Source organism: Dermacentor silvarum, chromosome 7 (genome assembly GCF_013339745.2).
Source record: "Dermacentor silvarum isolate Dsil-2018 chromosome 7, BIME_Dsil_1.4, whole genome shotgun sequence".
Classification (NCBI taxonomy): Eukaryota; Metazoa; Arthropoda; class Arachnida; order Ixodida; family Ixodidae; genus Dermacentor; species Dermacentor silvarum.
Window position 1 is genome coordinate 100,624,049 of NC_051160.1, and position 19,118 is coordinate 100,643,166.

The 19,118-nt window shown below is 46.0% G+C and overlaps 2 protein-coding genes across 2 annotated transcripts in view; both read left to right on the forward strand.

Annotated features, from left to right (window-relative positions):
• LOC125947178 (uncharacterized) overlaps window positions 1-19,118 on the forward strand; it is a 76,761-nt gene that overhangs the window by 25,217 nt on the left and 32,426 nt on the right. The window lies entirely within an intron of this gene.
• On the forward strand, window positions 2,473-15,145 carry LOC119458313 (uncharacterized). Its single transcript, XM_037720146.2, has 5 exons — window positions 2,473-2,634; window positions 4,327-4,382; window positions 9,776-9,967; window positions 12,667-12,705; window positions 14,998-15,145. The coding sequence occupies exons 1-4, from the start codon at window positions 2,598-2,600 to the stop codon at window positions 12,691-12,693; spliced, it is 312 nt and encodes a 103-aa protein (XP_037576074.1). The 5' UTR covers window positions 2,473-2,597; the 3' UTR covers window positions 12,694-12,705; window positions 14,998-15,145.

Consider the following 19,118-nt stretch of genomic DNA (forward strand, 5'->3'; position numbering starts at 1 on the left):
CCACTGTCAAACCCTGGCGTGAAACAGGCTCAGTTGAGGGAAGGTGTGGTCTATCGCTTCAACGGAAACTGAGCGGCGAAAGTACAGCGCGTACAAAGGCAAGAGCCATGTGCAGATCTGTTTTAAGACACGGTGCGCGCAACAGCCTGAAGCCGCGCAAAGTACAAGTACGCAGTTGCTGGCAGAGTAGAAGCCGCACCCCCTCCCTCCGGCGCTGCCCTCCCGCTTTCCTCCTTTCGTGTGGGTGATTGAGGGGTCAGTTCCCCTTGCGCCCGGTCGCAAGATACGCATTTGCGTGCCGCAGCTAAACGTCGCCTCCCATCCCCTCACAGCCTTTCGCACGACGGAAGATTTCGCGTTTGCTCTCCGGCGTGCATTCGCTCTCTGCGAAAGCTCGCGTTCTTCGCGCGCTTTCACGCGCACATACAGCATACGGTGCGCGGCGACGATTTTATCGGCCTTGGCTTTACACGGAACCTCACGGCGACTGCGACGATAACGCCGATGGCAGAAATCCGCTTGGAGGTCCATATATTTGCTATGGCAATAAAACGAGTTACTTAGAGTTACACATCACCTGGAACAGAGTAAACGCGTGCCTAACACAGCCGAGGGGTGACGTCACTCCCTCGTCTCTCGCTTCTACTCTTCCGGCACGCACCTGCTCCGTCGCTATCTCGCGCGCGCCAGCTGCGCTCCGGCTCTCGCTACGCGCTCTCATATTCAGCGGCGGAGGGGCGCGTAAGGTGCGCTTCGTCCGCCGTCCGCTAGGGGCTACGCATCGCGCCCTCCTTCGCTCCCTCGCCCGCTCCCTTGTGCGTGGCGGTTTCCCGCTAGTTCCGTTTGCTAACTCCTCCGAGTTTGGTTTCCCACCCTACACCAGGGTTACACCAACCCCGAGGTTCGAGTGCCACTAGCAGACACCTAAGTGAAGGATTAGGGTCTTTAATTATTTTTTTTGAATTTTGTGTTAGGGCCGTGCGACAACACAAATCCAATGATACTGTTTGGGCTCGGTGAATGTGCTTGGAGAGCACTAATCGTTAGAGGTCACCTATTTTTTTTTGGGGGGGGGGGGGCGGGGGTCCCTATTCCCGCTCAGACTCTTCCAGTGTAAAGACAAATAGAATGTTTTGGAGGAATAGAATATAAGCAGGAAGTCAGCAACCTTATTTTACATATGGGAAGTACATTGACTGAAACGAAGCCAAGAGCATAATCAGTCACGCTTAACATTTGCTCTGTTGATGGTCACTCGCCCAAAGAAAAACAAGCGTGCAAAAATTTTGAAAAACAAGGTATTTCTGCGCTTGTGTGAATCAACAATACAAAATAAAAGTTGCAATTTCGCATGAACGCGAAGCACTGACAGCGAGAACAAGTTATCAGACAGCTACGGAAGTAAGCTATGAAACCTTGGGCAACCGCAACACAGTACGGCAAACTAGGTTCAGCAAATTGTCTGTTTCTTACCATTATCACGAGATTCTGAGAGAATTATGCTGAGAAAACATCGCTTTTTCGCATTCTACGCGCTTTATTTCAGACCATGAGCATCTTGTGCTTCAAAGCTGCAATTCTGGTTTGGTAAAAGCGGTGCCTTTCCTCCACTAATCGAGATAGAGATAACAGTTGACTTAGCCCAGTCGTTGGATGCGGTAATCGATCTATACTTAACCAATCTTTCATTGGAGCGAGTGATAAAACGTACGTGCTGCGCTTCCTAGAGCTGCAGTAGTGATTTTATTTTCTGTGACCCAGGCATTGTTTAAATAAAGCGGTTCTCTTGATAAAATGAACTTTTAGTTGTCAACAGCTTTTGACATGTCATCTGATCAATTGTCACTGTAGGACGAGGAGACAGCAGCAGACATTCTCCAGTTGTCCACACTTCTGTCCAAGAAGACGTATATTGATTTTGTTTCGACATTATTGGCTCATCGCCTTGGAGAGACCACCTGTACAGTTTTTTTTACCCTTATGACTTTTGAGTCTCTTTATTTATTTATAGTATTTTTATTGTGCTATCCATATCCATTGGTATTTCAAGACCTAAAGAACAAGCGCTCACATTTTTTCGGAAGAAATGAGCCACGGGACTTCTCTTATAAGGGTCGCTCTTTTTCGCGCGCTCTAGAAGCTCGCAGGTGCACCATCGTTTCCTTAGTGACAAACTTTGATCATCATTTGCTCTGCATTGTTTTCCGCAATATTTCCTAGAATTCCTCTATTCCTGCCAGAATATATATTTTCTTTTCTATAACACAGAACGGTGGAAAACGCACTTATTTGAAGTAATAACCTAAAAGGCAAATAATACTCGTATGCGAAGTGGTTCCCGCCTCACCTCGCGTTATTGTTCGAGAATCTTCAAGTTGAATGGCCACGTTTCTTTATTTCGTAGGTTTGAGGGGTCCGATGCTGATGGCAAATTACAAGCGCAAAATATAAGCAGTTGATCTTCACGAACGTAACTTGCCCTCGCGGATTTCGCGTAGGACAGCTTACATTTTCGTCAAGCCTTGTGCTTTGCGTGTTTGTTCGAAATCTTATTTAAGAGCGTAAGGCAGTAGTGGACGCTGGAGAGGTTGGTGAATATGGGGTACCCTAGAACTGTGGGGCTGGTCGCTTGTGGTAAGTCTTCGCATGGGCGTGGCTTTCATTTCATTTTGATAGCTCCCTACAAGAAGATGGTGCACTGATGTTAACATAAATGGTGCCATAAAGCACTCTTTTCCAGAAAAAAAAAATGTATTCTCCATTTATTTGGACCAACATTTTCCCGCAAGCATGCGTAAAGATTAAAATCTCGAATTTATTTTACTCACTCTTCCAGGGCTTACGTTAGGTGAATATTTCGCTGACAGAAGATAATCAGGTAGTTTCAAGCAATACATCATTACAAGCAGAAGTAGTAAGATCAGTGTCATATGGCTTAATTAATGAAATTACATGGCTGAATATACAGCTCCAGCTGGTTCGTATAGGTTTCTTTGCTCCAAACATTGGTTAAATCTACGCTGCTCTTTGCGACACAGAAGCTACAACTACAGGCCGTTACTTCTGTGCACAAAACTGTGCATAGAACTTCATGAACCAATGCACAACAGTGTGAAGCTAATCACAGGTTCCACTAATAAATGTTTTGCGTTCAACACTTTGTACCTTTTGAATATCTGCAGTCGAACTGAAAAGATATTCGTTCATAACAGCTGTCTGTAATTGACCGGTCACCTACTCTAATAAGTTGTCTAACATCATCATCAGCTGACATCCCAGTTTGCGAACAATTCCAGACTAAAATAAATTTTTACAAACACGGACTCCGTCGAAGTTATTCAACAATCAGGAAGGCGGCGCCGCATGCGCTTGGCTCGTACTGAATGGGCATAATTATTACAATGCCTATAGTAAATGATGCGTGCTGAGGCCAAGCTAGAGTTTGGGCACATGACAGGCCGAGCAGGCATGTGTTCTTAAGCAAAGAGAACTTATGCTGCAAAAGCCGCAGGAAGGTCAACCTAAGGAATGGATACACTCATTGATAGCATACTAGAGAGCGCGGAGACGCCAATAAGTTGTTTACCTACGCTGTCGGTTATAATCACTTGATATATTGTGGAGAACTGACAAAAAAGAAAAAAACCCAAATCTTTCTTCGTATACTGCACGATTGCCTCCCAGACTTCAGCACCTCCTAAGTTCAATTGTTAAAGCTGTTGTGCTAAAACGCCTGATATTGTGGCAATACCAATGTAGGAAGAATTAAAAGTTCGGGAAGCGCCGGCGCAATCTACGGAAAAGAGCTAATGTAAGAACTCTGCGTCCCTAAACAAACATCGAGATTCGGTAAGAGTGTGGCACTGTGCAAGGTGGGCGTAAGGTAATTAGCGCTGTAATTTTTTTATATTAAAGAGACGGACTCTAATACAAGTTCACTAGCTTCGTGATTAAGAATGAAGGCATCTGTCATTAAATACAACCAAACACGCCTACATTGGGCAGATGCCCTAATCGCCGTACACCGCGGCTGCTTATCGCGCAAACCCAATATTAACAGTGGCTCCCTGCCGGTAAACTTTCCTTTGATCAACACTCCACCACTCTAGCGAATAAATGTTTGCCTGTTAATTTACCCTGTGTTCACCAAGTGATACACACTTGCGTTCGGCATATCTGTGAACCACACTGCAAATGTGCTAAATTAAAGGCATATATCTCACATTGAAGTGTTCTGAAAGTGGCGAAGTAAAAGTAGTTACCGATTTTGGTACATTAACCTATGTGCTGACTGCAGTTTAATAATGCTATATATGTGTATTTCAGTGATCGTGCTTGCGGTAGTAGCACATAAAGCCTACGGAAAAGTGGTTGAAGAAAAGGTGAGCTGCTCGTCTACCCTAATATGTTATCATTTACACGCAAGCGGCATTTTACTAATCATACGCAGCCACCCACCCCTTTGGAGGCTGACAACCTGCTTCTCCTTCGCTGTGACTGTCTCGTTAATGTTCTTGCGTTGTGTGAAGTCCGCCTTAAAGCATTGCACAGGCCACTTCGCTACGCTGTTCTTCCTCGTCTTGACGAAGCTGAGCCCTCCGTTCGTGGTGTAATTCCATGTTCTCTTCTTGAATGGACTTGGCGGGACCTTTATTGAGCATCGCTCAATAACGTCGTTTCAAACCTGCTTCTGCAAACCGCCTCTCATCTGCTTCATGTTCTAGTTCCTGTCGCTGTTTCCCTATTGCGACACCGATATGCCCGTTGCCATTCGGCGTGCTTACGCCGATTTCCGTTTCACCAAGCTTACGTAGTTTCACCTTTCCCTGGTGTCGGTGAAGGAACACATCTCGACCTATCCTATACCTTCAAAGCGATCGTATCAAGTGAGCCGAAACGGTGTCACAACCGTATTTTTTTCGCCACACCACAGCTATGTTTTTTTTCTTTTATCTATTTCCTTTTTTTGTCATGACCGTGACACGGCGACACTGACGTCACCATGCGACTTTTTTTTCTAACGCTACCACTCATCTAGCATTACGTTATTATAGCAATTACATCTGTTAAATCAACCAATTATGCATTCAATTTACAGATATAAGGCGTCACGGGACGGACATATTTTGCAGGGGTACTCGCCAAAGAATGCTTACGCATTAAAAAAACCCGACAGAAGCTATTTCACAATGATTGTCGACCGTAATGCGACTAGCAGTCAAGCAATGTATGACACACCGAATTGCTTAAGTCACGATTACTTGAAATGTGTGGTGGTCGTTGTGAGATTTCCGCAGCTTTGGGTATATGCGACGGACATTGCCTCTAGTATCGTGTCACTTTTGTGTAGCGCTCGGTTGCCGAGGTCACCGATGAGCATGACGGCATGATGAAGACTGTATGACGACGACGAAGTGACGGCGATGCAATGACGAAGAAGAAATGACGTCAGTGGAAGAGAAGACGGTGTAATGATAGCAGCATGGCGACGATGAGCTGATGAATCTAAAATTATGATGATAGTTTAACGATGGCGTGAGGGAAGTCGGATGGCGACGTATGATAACAGCCAGAAGATGTATCGGACTGAAAACGACGACACGGCCATGATGACATGAAGATGGCGGCATGACAACGGATGCGTGACAGCAACTGTCTAAAGATGATGCAAGGACGACGATGGCATGGGAACTGCGGCGTAATCACGATTGAATGATGCCAACATGATTTCGCTAACGTGGCTCGAACGACGGAGGCAGTGTGAAGAAGAAAAGCATGATCATAAAGGGATGACGTTTCAGATGTGATGCAGATGGTAATACGAAAGTGTGACGACGATGCTATGATGACGACTGTGACAGCATCAGGAGAGTGGGATGACGAAATAAGAATGACGATAATGCAACGACCAGGCCGGCTTCACGACGACGGTATGTGAAGGAACGCTTCACGACGACGGTATGACGTTGACGACATTACAATGGTATAGGAAGACAATTGGATGACGACGATTGTATGTCGATGATGGCGTCACAACCACCGTATTACGTACACTTTATGACGAAGATGGCGTGACGAGGCCGCAATGACGAAGGTCGAAAGCCGATGCTCAGGTGACGGCAATACAACGGCCATACCGATATCACGACAGCTGTATGATGAAAATGGCACCCACGACCGCATGACGACGACAGTATGAAAATGGATTCACGCGAGCAACTTTCTACCGATGACGCAATGACGGTGATGGTATACGGCGGGATAACAAAAAGTGGATAACGACGATGTATTGAAGACTACTGTATCACGACTACTGTATAACGACAATGGTGTGACGACTACGGCATAATGAGAGTCAGATGACAATACTTAAATGACGACCATGCAAGAATTACGACAGCATCACGACTACGTGCACTGACCTAGTGGCGCAAGGTATTTAATAACTTGGGCCACTATGGCCGGCATTGAAGGCTTGCCCACGCCGCTATGACGAAAATTACAGGACGAAGCTGGAAGGACCATGAAGGCGTCACAAATAACAACGACGAGCACCTATTTAGTGTACAAAGCTGCTAGACAACTTGGGTCACTGCGTTGGCTTAAGCCACTGCAGAGATAGATAGATAGACATACACAAAATGTTTGAAGGATGCAATGAATGATAATCACTTTATTAGATAGATAGATATAGATATATAGATAGATAGATGAAATCGCCCGAAGGAGACAAAGAATGCTAATTTCATTACAACGCACAATAGCACTCCAAGAGGAACTCGGGTGGATGTCGCCAGTAAACAGGGCCCAAGAATTTGGTTTTCCGTAGGCGAACGGTTCTGAAGGTTGTCGAGCGTGGTGATTATCACGTTTCGTTGTAGAGTTCTTAACAAGAGTGAAACGCAGGACATGATGTTTAGTTTCTAAAACGGAAATCTCAACAAAGGAAAAAATTATTATAACAACACACTTGAGCCTTATCTGAAGGCTTCTCATGGTTATCTTTACTGCTACACTTTTCCATTCTCTATCATGGCAATGACATGATAACCTATTTTATATGCCTCGGCAAACGCTTTGAACATTTCGGCTTTGACTTTTCCTTTAGGCGCTTGGCTAGCTTACGACTACATAGCTGGATTAAGCAGTCAATCGCGGCAAACAAGGCACTTATGAGTGTATGCCAGTGCGTTTTGCGCCAATACATCTATTTAAGGCAGTGTCAACTACCGTCATATTTTCACATTATGGAATCCTCCCAGTAGGGTAGCGGCTTCTGGTCGATGGTGATGCTTCATAGTACTTAAAGTAATGGCCTCTTGCGCTATAGCCTTTATATCCTGCACTGACTGTCCCCAACTAACAAGAATAGCTTGGGAGTGACACGTAACAATTGCCCGCGTGTCTGTCACAGCGTTCCTGTTACGAATGAAGGAATGGACCCGCATACAGATAAGGCACGTCGTTCAAACGAAGAAGAATTTCTCGAGTATCATTCAAACGCAAATCATTCCGAATTCAGGCAAGATGTTTGCGAAATTCTACTTACCATCCTCAAAAAGGCGACATAGATCATGCCACTACCGCTCTCTCCATGGAGGCTGCCACGTCTGCGCATTCGAGAGATAGCTCTGCCTGTGATCTTTTCATTCCTTCGACAGGCCAGGCATGTCCATGGCCTTTAGAAAGGGTGACGCATGCATCATATCAGCTGTATGCGATGAAACGGGCGATGAAATGGATACTATGGCAACTTCAACAGCAACGGACAATTTTCACGGAGTCGAAAGCAGCATTGAAAAGCCTTTGCACGAAGAGCACTAGATGAAGCAATTACATTTTGGTCTACAACAAAGGATGCCTACACTACTTTGCATCTAACGCCAAACTAGCGATGGCATTTCAGTGGCTTCCGGGACATTTCGGTATAATATGTATTGAAAAAGTGTACGAGGCTGCCCGCAAAGGCCACGTTCACATCAAATTTATAAGAGCGGCTCTTGCAAAAATTGAGGCTTCATCTTTGGCGAAGCGCTATGTACTCAGTGAACGGTATCTATGCTTGCTTTTGTCTATCTAATCATCTAATTTTGTGTTTAATCGTTTTACTGCCTACTTGGTTGACTGAGTAGTACGCGGTCAAATTGGTAGCGCATTGGGAGGCTTAGCTGAGGTAAGAAGGTTTGAAACCAACGATCGGATTATCTTGGGTCATGGAGTATGCATGTGGTAATCTGTACTTACCTGCCGCTCTACAACGAACCTATTTCACGCCGGCATGGGCCACTGTAGGTACGTGACTGTCTAGAAATTCTTTAACGTCACATGGTCTGTGCTGGTCTTAAATGAACCCCTTCGATGCTAACTTGGGTCACTGGGAATGTGCAAGTAGGTGTGTGCCGATCTTTCGTGAACGACTCCGACACAAATTTGCGTAACTAGCCATGTGCCAATGGGGATGTTCCGCTTTACCATGAAGAAAAAGAACATTTAAATTTCTCCGATGCTGAGTGTAATCGAACCCACGTCCCAAGGGTTCTTAAAGGACTGCAAGCCGACGCATTAGGAGGCTGCGCCGCAAATGCACAGGGTATGTGCCGATTTTGAATTAACGTCTTTCACGCCAATGCACTGCATAGGTGCCTCTCCTCAATGAACCTCTCGCCAAATTGGGACACCGAGCATTATGTGCCACTGGTTGTGCGGCAAGCGAGGGAACAATTCTCAGCGTTCGCATCGCATCTCAGGCCACACGTACGACTTCTCGGTATTGCCACTAGGTGGAGCAGCGATTCCGGTAGGAAATGCGAAAGAGCAGCCCGTTTAAACCATAGCGAGCTTCTCAGCGTTTCGACGCACCGGCGCACCATTCATTTTGGAGGCCACACGCAAACTTTATTGCGGCGGCTCGAGATGGCGCCGAGTATTTTTTGCAAAGCGCGAATGGTAATCTTGCTGCAGTACAGGCCTCATACATAACTCGTTTTGACAGTGGAAATATGTTGTGCCGCTATATTTATTCCATGCTAAGTCCACAGTCATCGCCTGATCGGTTCGGCCGCTGTTTGTATAATTGATAAATAGGTTTGCTCTCTAAACAATGACTAACACAATTGCCTCCCTTCACCGTCTCAGACTCAGATTCTGCTGCTGATAAAAGCACAGGACCTGCACATTCCTCCCCCCCCCCCCCTTGTTTTTCTGCCACTTCTAGGGCCTTTTATTTCCTCATTAGTAGCATCCTGGCGCAAATAGCCTGGCTTATTACTGTGCTTTTCATTAAACAAATTTCTCTCGCTCTCTTTGTCATTCTAGAATGGTTATAGGAAATGGTTACAGAAGCCCAATTCTATGAAGTCGGCTTTTAAGCCATCGTCTATGGAATGGCCTTCCACAATTCTACGGCTTGTGCGAGATATTCTTCTACTGAAAGATGAATAGTCGAATTCCACATTAAGGCGCTATTTGACAAAGCCGGGAATAACAGCCTGGCGTAGAGTAGCTGGTTATAGGGCACTCCTGGAGTCACCCTTTCCGCCTTTGATGCCCAATGAGCTCCATGCTAACATGAGAGTACCGCTAAAGGATAATGAGAGAAAAGAAAGGACAACACAAGGGCTTACGGTGTCATTTCTTTCCCCTCGGTATCTTTACGCGCTACCCTCCTTTTACCATGAAATCATTCCAACTCACCTACATGTCTGCCTGGCTATTCTATGAGGTCCCCTTTTTTCACACCACGTGCTCCTAATATATACTTCACTTCTCACCGCAGAAGAAACTGGTCGTGCCTTTGACTGCAAAAAAGGGTGGTGACGCCGTCTCCCCACCGAAGCAGGCGCTAGGAAAACCGCCTAGCTTTAGCTTCCCTCAAGCTCCCGGCCCCATCCCTACCATCACATTGCCGAAGGGTCCATGGAAAGGAATTTACCTCGTGTACCCGCCGATCGACCTTAGACTGGCTCCGGTAAGTTTTGAAAAAAAAAAGGGCTGACAGCAGCTGCTTGGCTTTGTTGACGGCAATTTGCTTTCTCTACAATATGCTATTAACTCACGGCGCACGGTTAAAAATATCAGGCGTCGTATTTTTTTAGGATATACAAAATTGTTTATAGCGGCTTGTGGTAGAAAACAGCATTTGTGTCCTTGAACTGGATGCTCGAAGAGACCGGCATTTTTTGCACAATATAGAGGCATATTTGGCTGCTTAACAAAATTTTCCCCTTCTATGTTTTTAACCAATTATACTTTAATGCACACACTGCAATTCAGACATTGTGATCAGTGTGTTAGAAAGGCACACTTTCTTGAATGAACCATCACTGTGGAGTTATGAAGTTCTAAACTTGATAATCAACTTTCTCATTTTGAAATTTTGAAAAAAAAATGTTTCAAAAAAGGTTAGTGGTCGTCATCGTAAATGTCCTTGCTACAGTCGCTAGATTTCGACCTTTTCTTTTAAATGGAACATGTCTCAATAACTTACATGGAGCAGATGCTGAGCAAAAGAATTTCTATTTTTCGTGTATTTACGTGTGTATAATTGAGCACTCCTAAGGCATAACTCTTCGGAGCAGAGTAGATAAGTCTGAGAGTAAACACCGGAACACTGTTGCAGTCAGCCCGAAATGAAAACTGAGTTCACCGTGATGGAGAACAGAAGGAATGCAGACGCCTGCGCCGCATACTGTGATCTCTATACGAGCATTTCTTCTTCCCGTCTAACTTCGCAGCTTCACATAGAATTAAACTTGGATATTTACCGCATAAGCGATGATTTGAGGCTTGATCTCACACTCTCTTTAGGTGTCAGCGTTAAATTCAACATCGTCGTGGCCCTGACGGACGTGTCTCTGAAGTAGAGCACTGCACGGGCTCGGGCTTACCCGAAAGCCCGAGCCCGGCCCGGCCCGTGGGCCGGGCCGGGCCGGGTAGAGGAGTTTTTTCACGGGCTCGGGCCGGGCTCGGGCACGGCGTGTGCTTTTTGACTCGGGCCCGGGCCGGGCTCGGGCTTTCTGCGAGTTATTCTCGGGCTTCTCAACTCTGAAAAACATGCATTTTTCGGTCTCGGGCCGGGTTCGGGCCGGTTTCGAGTCGGGCTCGGGCCGGGCTCGGGCTTTAGGTAAAGGGGTGGCGGGCCGGGCCGGGCGGGTAACGTAGATTATTTCCGGGCCCGGGCCGGGCCCGGGTCTCGCCATAAAAGTTTTGTTCGGGCTCGGGCGGGCCGCCCAATGTGAAAACGGGCCCGGGCCGGGCCCGGGCCGCAAAAATCGGCCCGTGCCGTGCTCTACTCTGAAGCCTGCCCGTTTAAGGTTACACGCGCATCAGTTCCTACGTATTTTTGATCTTTCACGGAAAGTCAATGGCGCTATATAGTTTCACTTACCTTCATCTCATATCCAGAGTAAAATTGAGATGTTGCACGTTCGGTTCCCTTCAGTATCATTCCTGATATGGACAGGTGAAAGCCCAGCCACTAGCCGAGCCCGTCGTCATATCAGTGACTTGGACTTGCACGCCTTTAGCAACGCATACCAGAACACATTCTCTATCGTTCGTGGTATTCTCACGGGTTGTAACTATTCAGGCACTCATTGGCGCACACAAATTCACGAACACATCTAAACGCCTCAAGACGCAGCAGAGTAACACACCAACTGAGCTATCCTTCACTCGCGCGACTGTGCAGCTCAAGAAATAGAGTATTAAATTTTCTGCGTTTGTTTTGTTCCCGATCGCTGGAGTTTACTTTGATGAATCGAATAACCAGCCTTTCGCTTGCCTATTATCCTTCTTGCTCATCATTTTATAAACAACAAAAACAACCTCGCGGCTGGAGAAGACTGAAACACTAGTTGACGTTAATAAGCGAAAGAACTTCTTACAATAACTTCCTATTCTTATCAGTTTTTTTTTCTATCTAAACGCGCCCCCGACGATCGTCCTAGATAACGCGGAGGCAATATCAAAGTTAAAGCACTCTAGTTTTGATAACTACTTTTTCTGACGACTGATGACTGAGCCCGTGCAAGAAACGACCAAGTTTCATATGGAAATCTATTATATTAAGGCAACGGCACATTCTGCTTAACCAAACAGCATGAGCGTTACATGGAAGAAGCTGAGTGTGGGCTTCATGGGACTGTGTAAGATCCTGGCATGGCTTCGTCTGGCGAAAACGCTTTGTCCTGTGTAAGGAAGGACCAGTGTGAGCATGTGAGTTTGCTGGCTTAGCCTTAGCTGCCCTTGCCGACAGCCTGGTAGGAACTAGTTCTTAGAAAACGCTGTACAGATGATAGAGAGCTCGCCGGATCAAGCAGTTTTCTCAGTAAAACAGCAATACTAAACGGAGAATGCAGGACCCAACTTTAATGTTGCGACTACTGATCTCTCAAACGAGTTTTATTGCACACGAAGCAACATAGATTTGGCCGCAAAATATCGGAGTTGTAATCGTGGGAAAAAAATAGATGCATAAGCATAAAGAAAGATATGATATGGCTTCTCAGGACAGTCATCATCTGTATCTGCACGGGGTCACTTAAATTTATAACTCAGCTGGTATACAGTGGTTCACTTAGGTGTGGCGTGTTTTATCCGTGCTAAGGAAATCCAAATGCATATTTGGGCCCTCAGATAATAATTTTCTGCGAACCTCTTTTCCAGACAAAAGTCAAGTGGGATACGCTGTAAAGAATTCTGGAGGTGAGAATATTTCCGAATCTGTAATAAAGGCAGAAGTGGAAAATAAATGTTACACCTAGAGAAATGCCATATTGGGTTACATCAAAGCCAACCCGGCGTGCCCGAGCGCATAGCGTGTTTCGTGACACTCCAATATAATTGAATAATGTTAACCCTGCGTCTTCAAAGTAGGTTCATATATATGAATTCCAAGTTGCTGAATGCGATGTTAAAGTAAAAGCAAAACTCTTCGGTGGCAAGGAGTGCCGTTAATCGCATTTTGCAGCAGTACATTGTTAAGCTTCGGTAATGCGCAATCGGCAAAAAAGGTGACGAGCACACGGCTTCCTTCACTGATACCATCTTTAGTCTGCGTATGTCCGTATGGTATTTATATTATTGGAACTTGGATTATAACACCTATTTTGAGGATGCCTATGATGCGTTATTAAAAAGCAATACCTCGCGGCGCATGAGTTCACATTTTTTCTTACATTTCATAAGAACTCAATATGTTAATAATTTGTACTTTGTTATTTGCTGTTTTCGTGGTCAAAGTTAACTTCTACCGAGATTCCTGGTACCAAGGTAGTCGAATGACTCAAGACCGGCCGAAAGGATAGTGTTACTCAGAAATTAGGTGATATCTGACGCTATGAGACAGCCGTCATTTCGATGGGTACCTGCATCTTTCTTCCCGGTAAGTTTCCCGGTCACCCGGAAAGAGCTTTGGGGCACCAAGCTACACCTAATTTTTGGGCGTTGTGCGCATACGCACCTCCTAAGGCAACTTTCAGGCTATGGTTTACGCATTTCAAACCTCATAAGAGTGCATTTAATTTCGCGAATCAATACTAGTAGCTCGCTAATGCGTGTAGCAATGCTCTTAGATTCCTAATAATAATGCTGTCTAATATTTGAGTGTGTGATGATAGGTTTCCGTCCCATGTCCCCCAGCGCAGAAGACGGATGTTCTAGCCATTCGGCATAGCTATTTTGACATTCTGTGTGACATCGAAGCGCCTCTGGTATTGAACAAGTTTGACATATCGGTCACAAGACACTGTAGAGGCCAGTCTTTTCACGCGTTGTCTACAGTTATCTGTCGTGCTATGTACTCCAGGTGGCGTACTCTTAATCCAGGGAGCCTCCATGAGTGTACCTATGTCCAATGCATTTAAGTATATTTGTGTAATCAAGAACCATATCTAACTCAATCGCTGCCTCTGCGCAAAGCCAGTGAAATGAGTTCTATGCAGGCGTTCGAGATTGACATCAAGCGTTCTCTTCCGGGTACCGCAAATGATGCTTCTACTCAAGCGCCACCTGCATGTCTGGAGTGCTTCCTCGTTCTCATAACGTTTGCATGCGTGAATGCATTGTGTTCGAGTTCACGTCATGTGTTCTACTTAACATGGAGTGGGGTATGCCGAGGTTATAATCATGCTTATAAAGCCTTACTTAAAGGCAACGCGGGAGTCCGTGTTTCATCGCCCCAATTAGCGGGGCCCAGCAGCGAATGTGAACTATGCCCACATCAAAATTTAAGATGTTTTATTACATGGATCACAGAGAAAATGCTTCACATTACCATAAATACACAAAATGTTTGAGTTCTGGTATATTTCTTTTTATTTTTGGGAGACATGAAAGACCCTAAAGAATGGATTTTACAAAAGCGACAACCTTTGCAGACCAATTATAATATTATATACGTGCCAACTGTCTACAAAATTAAAGAAAACGGAAAAGCAACACATTGAAAAACAACATAATTTCAAGGACTCAATGACCGATCTTAAGCAGATTCTCTAAAAGTGTACCTCTGCGGTTAGAGGTTTAGCCTATAGCGTAAATTGTTTGAAGCCTCATATCGAGTGGTGAGAATCTTAATAAAACATAATAACGAGCACAATAATAAGATAGAAAGGCGAAACTAAGAACCTTGTCACCAATGGCGTTTAACTTTGGTAGGAGAAAGTAGGGGAAATGCCGAGTCGAACAGAAAATCGAAGCTTATATGGTGATAAAGTATTGTGGCCATTTCATCTCGCTTTCACGTACACTTTTTCGCCACGGGCGTCTCAAAAATTACGTTTGCGTTTTAAGCGAACTTAATGCTATCTGCTCCCGAAGGAAAAAAATACTTTTGATGTACGCCTACATATTTGCTGCCCAATCGGTGTGGCGCTGTCCTGCTGCTTTTGAACAGCCCTGTGTTCTGACGTAGGGATGCTCCAGGGAGTGGAAGAGGCATAGCGAAAGGCTCTAATAAAAGATATACTGCACCTATGCTTTCTTGGTTTTTTGCAGATGTTGAAACTGCATCGCAACTGATTGCAGATGGATGATACTGAATTTCTAGGACAATGATGTGTTCATCTCCGATCCGCCGAAAATGCAAAACCTGTTCATGATGTTCCCTTTTCTGTCTTGAGCTGCAATAAACTTGGCCAAAATATTTTGTTTTGTAGTGCTCAAAAAACAGATTACTTAAAAGTGAACTGATCATTACAGACGTGTGCGAACCATCTTATCTTTAAAATTTACAGTCACGTTCAAATGAAAAGCGAGCACCAGAAAAGCTACGCGTCCCATTTCTCTTTCACATTCTCTAAAATGAGAAGACTAGTGCAACCTGCCGTGGTTGCTCAGTGGCTATGGTGTTCGGATGCTGAGCATGAGGTCGCGGGATTGAATCGCGGCCACGGCGGTCGCATTTCTATGCGTGTGAAATGCGAAAACACCCGTGTGCTTAGATTTAGGTGCACGTTATAGAACCCGAGGTGGTCCAAATTTTCGAAGTCCCCCACTACGGCCTACCTCATAATCGGATCGTGGTTTTGGCACGTAAAACCCCATAGTTTAATTAAAACTAGTGCAATTCAAATACATTTAGTTTAGAGGTAGAGTGCGATAACATTGCAATCTGTGATAATGGCAAAGCTTGTAATGTATTTTGTTGCATAGACGTAGTATCATTTGGTTTTTCCGGCTAGCATTTTAAATCGGGGCAATAGTGCATCAGTGCTTTGCGTTCGGCTAGGAATATTCTGCATTATTGTGATGCGTGCGTTACTAATTTCACCATATATTGCCTATGCTTGAGGTATTTATTGTCCGAATAATTTTTCAGTATTGTCAAGTAAGTAGTTGAAAGTGATTGTGCTTAGCTGAGAGGTAGTCCGATAACTACAGTGAGACAGACAGACGTCCCAGAGAAGAGGGCGTGAAAACGAAAGCGGCTGGAGGGTGCAGCAGAAGCGTGAGGAAGAAAGTGGAGGAGGAGAATGTGGCGAAAGGGTGAGGAGGAAAGCGGAGTGCCGCAGGAGACCTGCTTCACGGCGGCGACCCGACATGCAATGAGCACGCCAATCGATACCACATAAGGAAACCAAGCGCTGGCGTAGGCTTCAGGCCCACTGCGCATGTCCTACTTCGCCTGTGCCACCGCTGCTAGAGAATGCGCTCCGCGCGAGCCTCGCGTTCCCGCGTTCACGCTTTCTTTCTGAATAATGAGTGCCGCAACCTTGGAAATGCTTCGCATGCCGCTGCTGCTAAACGAGCTGCCCATGCAGAGGTTCAGCCACCGAGAGGACCCTGTCCTTCAGAATCAGAATCATAGCCACAATATAACGCGAATTCAAAACACCTAAACATGCACCTGTTTACGCCAGAGCAAATGCATTTACGTTGAGATTTTTCTAAAAGTGTCTCTTAGTTAAATGAAGTTATGTTAATAGCTTTGATGCTATTGATTTTGTGCACGAACGGGAGTTTCCTTTTGCGCCTACTAAAGATATTGACCTAATGTTTTTTGTTTATTTTCTGCATTTCTTTTGAATAGTTGCTTGTCGTTTGTTGTTTTCTTTTGTACAATTCAACTCCCCTCCTGCTTTTACCACAAAAGTGGTTCACCGTATGCATGAATCAATAAATATTGTTGCATGAAGAAAGCAGGCCCACAAGTGTAGCATGATGTATAATGCAACTGTTGTATATGGCGTTCAGGCAACGGCCAGAGTCTTCGTCTTCCTCTCGTTCACGTTCCCTTCTTCTTTCCCTTCACCGTAACATCACCCTCCCGGTGGGGTTAGCTCCGTCCCGGTGCATGTTATGGAGCGTCGCTTAATGGGGGGACATAGGGCTTGAGTCTGCCGACGTGAACAACATCGCTGGTGACGTTCGGAGGCACTGAAGGCTGACCGGCTAGGGCGATCTCGTATGTCACGTCGGAGAGGTTACGTAATATCTGGTACGGACCAGAATAACGGGAAAGTAGTTTTTTCCGACAAGCCGACGCGACGTGAAAGCTTCCAGAGAAGGGCAAGGGAACCAGGTGAAAAATGGTGGTCTCGGTGCCAAAGGTCGTAGCGTCGCTTTTGAGAAGCTTGCGAGACTGTGAGGCGATGACGGGCGACCTCTCAGGCCTCGGCGGCTAAGGCAAAAGCCTCGCGAGCGTCACCAGTGTTAGATGATTGTACTGCGGAAGGTAGCAACGTGTCGAAGGGCAAGGTGGGGTCGCGGCCATAAAAGGTAAAATGGTGAGAATCCCGCAGTGTCGTGACGGGACGAGTTATATGCAAAAGTCATGTATGGTAAAGCGACGTCCCAGTCGTGCTCATCGTCGTAAACGTACAGCCGCACTCAGACTATTTAGGAATATGGAAAATGTGAATAAGTTGAATTTTCGTGCTACTTCACCACAGAGTGTGAAATGTATGTCAGGAATGCGATGATAGTGCGGAGAAGTGTCAACTCTACCTTTCAGTTGAAGGACTTGTGCCTAGGCTGGGATGAAATTTAGATTTTACTCACCTCTCGTGTTCCGTAAACTTTTGAGGAAGTGTGTACATGGCCAGCATTTCAGTTAGTGTGCGGTTGAGTCATTCGGTAAAGCTGTTTGTTTGAGAGTGGTACGCGGTAGCAATCTGGTGTTCTGTAGAATAGGAGCGGAGCAGATCATCGTCGACCTCCGATAGAAAGTAGCGGCCGCGATCCGCAAGAAACTGGCGAGGGACTCCGTAGTGCAGAGGACGCAGTAAAGAAAGAAGTCGGCGACATCTGTAGCGCAGCTGGTTGGCATTGCTCCTGCGATAGCATATCTCGTAGCATAATCTGTTGCTACAGCAATCCATTTGTTTCCTTTAATGGAAATTAGAAAGGGGTCAAGAAGGTCGAGACCCACACGGAAGAAGGGCTCTCTAGGGATATCAAGTGGTTTAAGCAAACGAGCAGGGCACGTAGCAGGCGTCTTCCGGCGCTGACACAGGTCGCAAGAAGCAACATAACGGCGCACAGAGCGATAAATGCCGGGCCAGAAGAAGCGGCGCCGCAGGCGGTCGTATGTACGAGTGATGCCCAGATGTCCAGCAGTAGGAGTGTCATGAAGCTTCTGGAGCACGGTGAGTCGGAGATGGCTTGGAACGACTAGGAGGAGCTCCGGGCTATTAGGACGAACGCTACGACCGTATAATGTTTCATTACGCAAGGTGAACATCCGGAGGGAAGGGTCATTGGGCAAGGAGCTTAGACGTTGCATTAGATTTCGAAGAACAGCGTCTTGGCTTTGCTCGTCACCAATATGGAGAAAGCCGGAGAGGGACCGAATACTGATGTCCAAGTCTGCATCGGTATCACCCGGTTGATCCACGGGATACAGGTGATCTACAGGCAGTCAGCGTATTTATGCAGGCATCGACTGATACTTAATAGAAAATGTATATTCTTGTAGACGCAATGCCCAACGTGAAAGTCGTCCAGTTGGGTCCTTCAAAGAGGAGAACCAGCAGACGGCGTGATGACCGGCTACGACGCAGAAGCTCCGGTAAAAGGTACGGTAGAAATTTCGCGACCGCCCTTAGGAGCGCGGGACATTCCCTCTCAGTAATGGAGTAACTTCGTTCGGGCGTGGAAAGAAGGCCGCTGGGGTAAGCGATGACACGGTCTTGGCCCTGTTGACACTGAGCGAGGACAGCACCGATGCCATTACCACTCGCGTGAGTTCGTATTTCAGTGGGCGCAGAAGGGTCAAAGTGTGACAGAATAAGGGAAGTTGTAAGCCGCTCAATCAGGGTAGAAAAGGTTTTCTCCTGCAGTGGTCCCCAACAGAAAGAGACGTCTTTCTTAAGAAGGTCAGGGAGTGGACGAGCGATCTCGGCAAATTTTTTTCACAAATGGCCGGAAATAAGCCAAGAAAACTGCGGGCATGGTTCGTTGAACAAGATACAGGAAAATTTCGCACGGCTTGAACGTTCTGTGGATCAGGTTGGATTCCGGCGGCGTTTACGAGACGGCCGAGCAGAGTAATTTCACGGTGACCGAAATAGCACTCGGACGAGTTTAGATAAAGGCCAGCACTGCGAAAAACGGAGAGTATAGTCGTCGGGCGCTGCAGGTTGCTCTCAAAGATCGGCGAAAACACGGTCACATCA

Bases quoted from the DNA above. Each gene is read 5' to 3' on its own strand.
- LOC119458313 (XM_037720146.2), top strand. From the start codon at position 2,598: ATGGGGTACCCTAGAACTGTGGGGCTGGTCGCTTGTG. The intron at 4,383-9,775 runs GTGAGCTGCTCG...TTCTCACCGCAG, and splicing joins GAAAAGTGGTTGAAGAAAAG to AAGAAACTGGTCGTGCCTTT. The intron at 9,968-12,666 runs GTAAGTTTTGAA...CCTCTTTTCCAG, and splicing joins TCGACCTTAGACTGGCTCCG to ACAAAAGTCAAGTGGGATAC.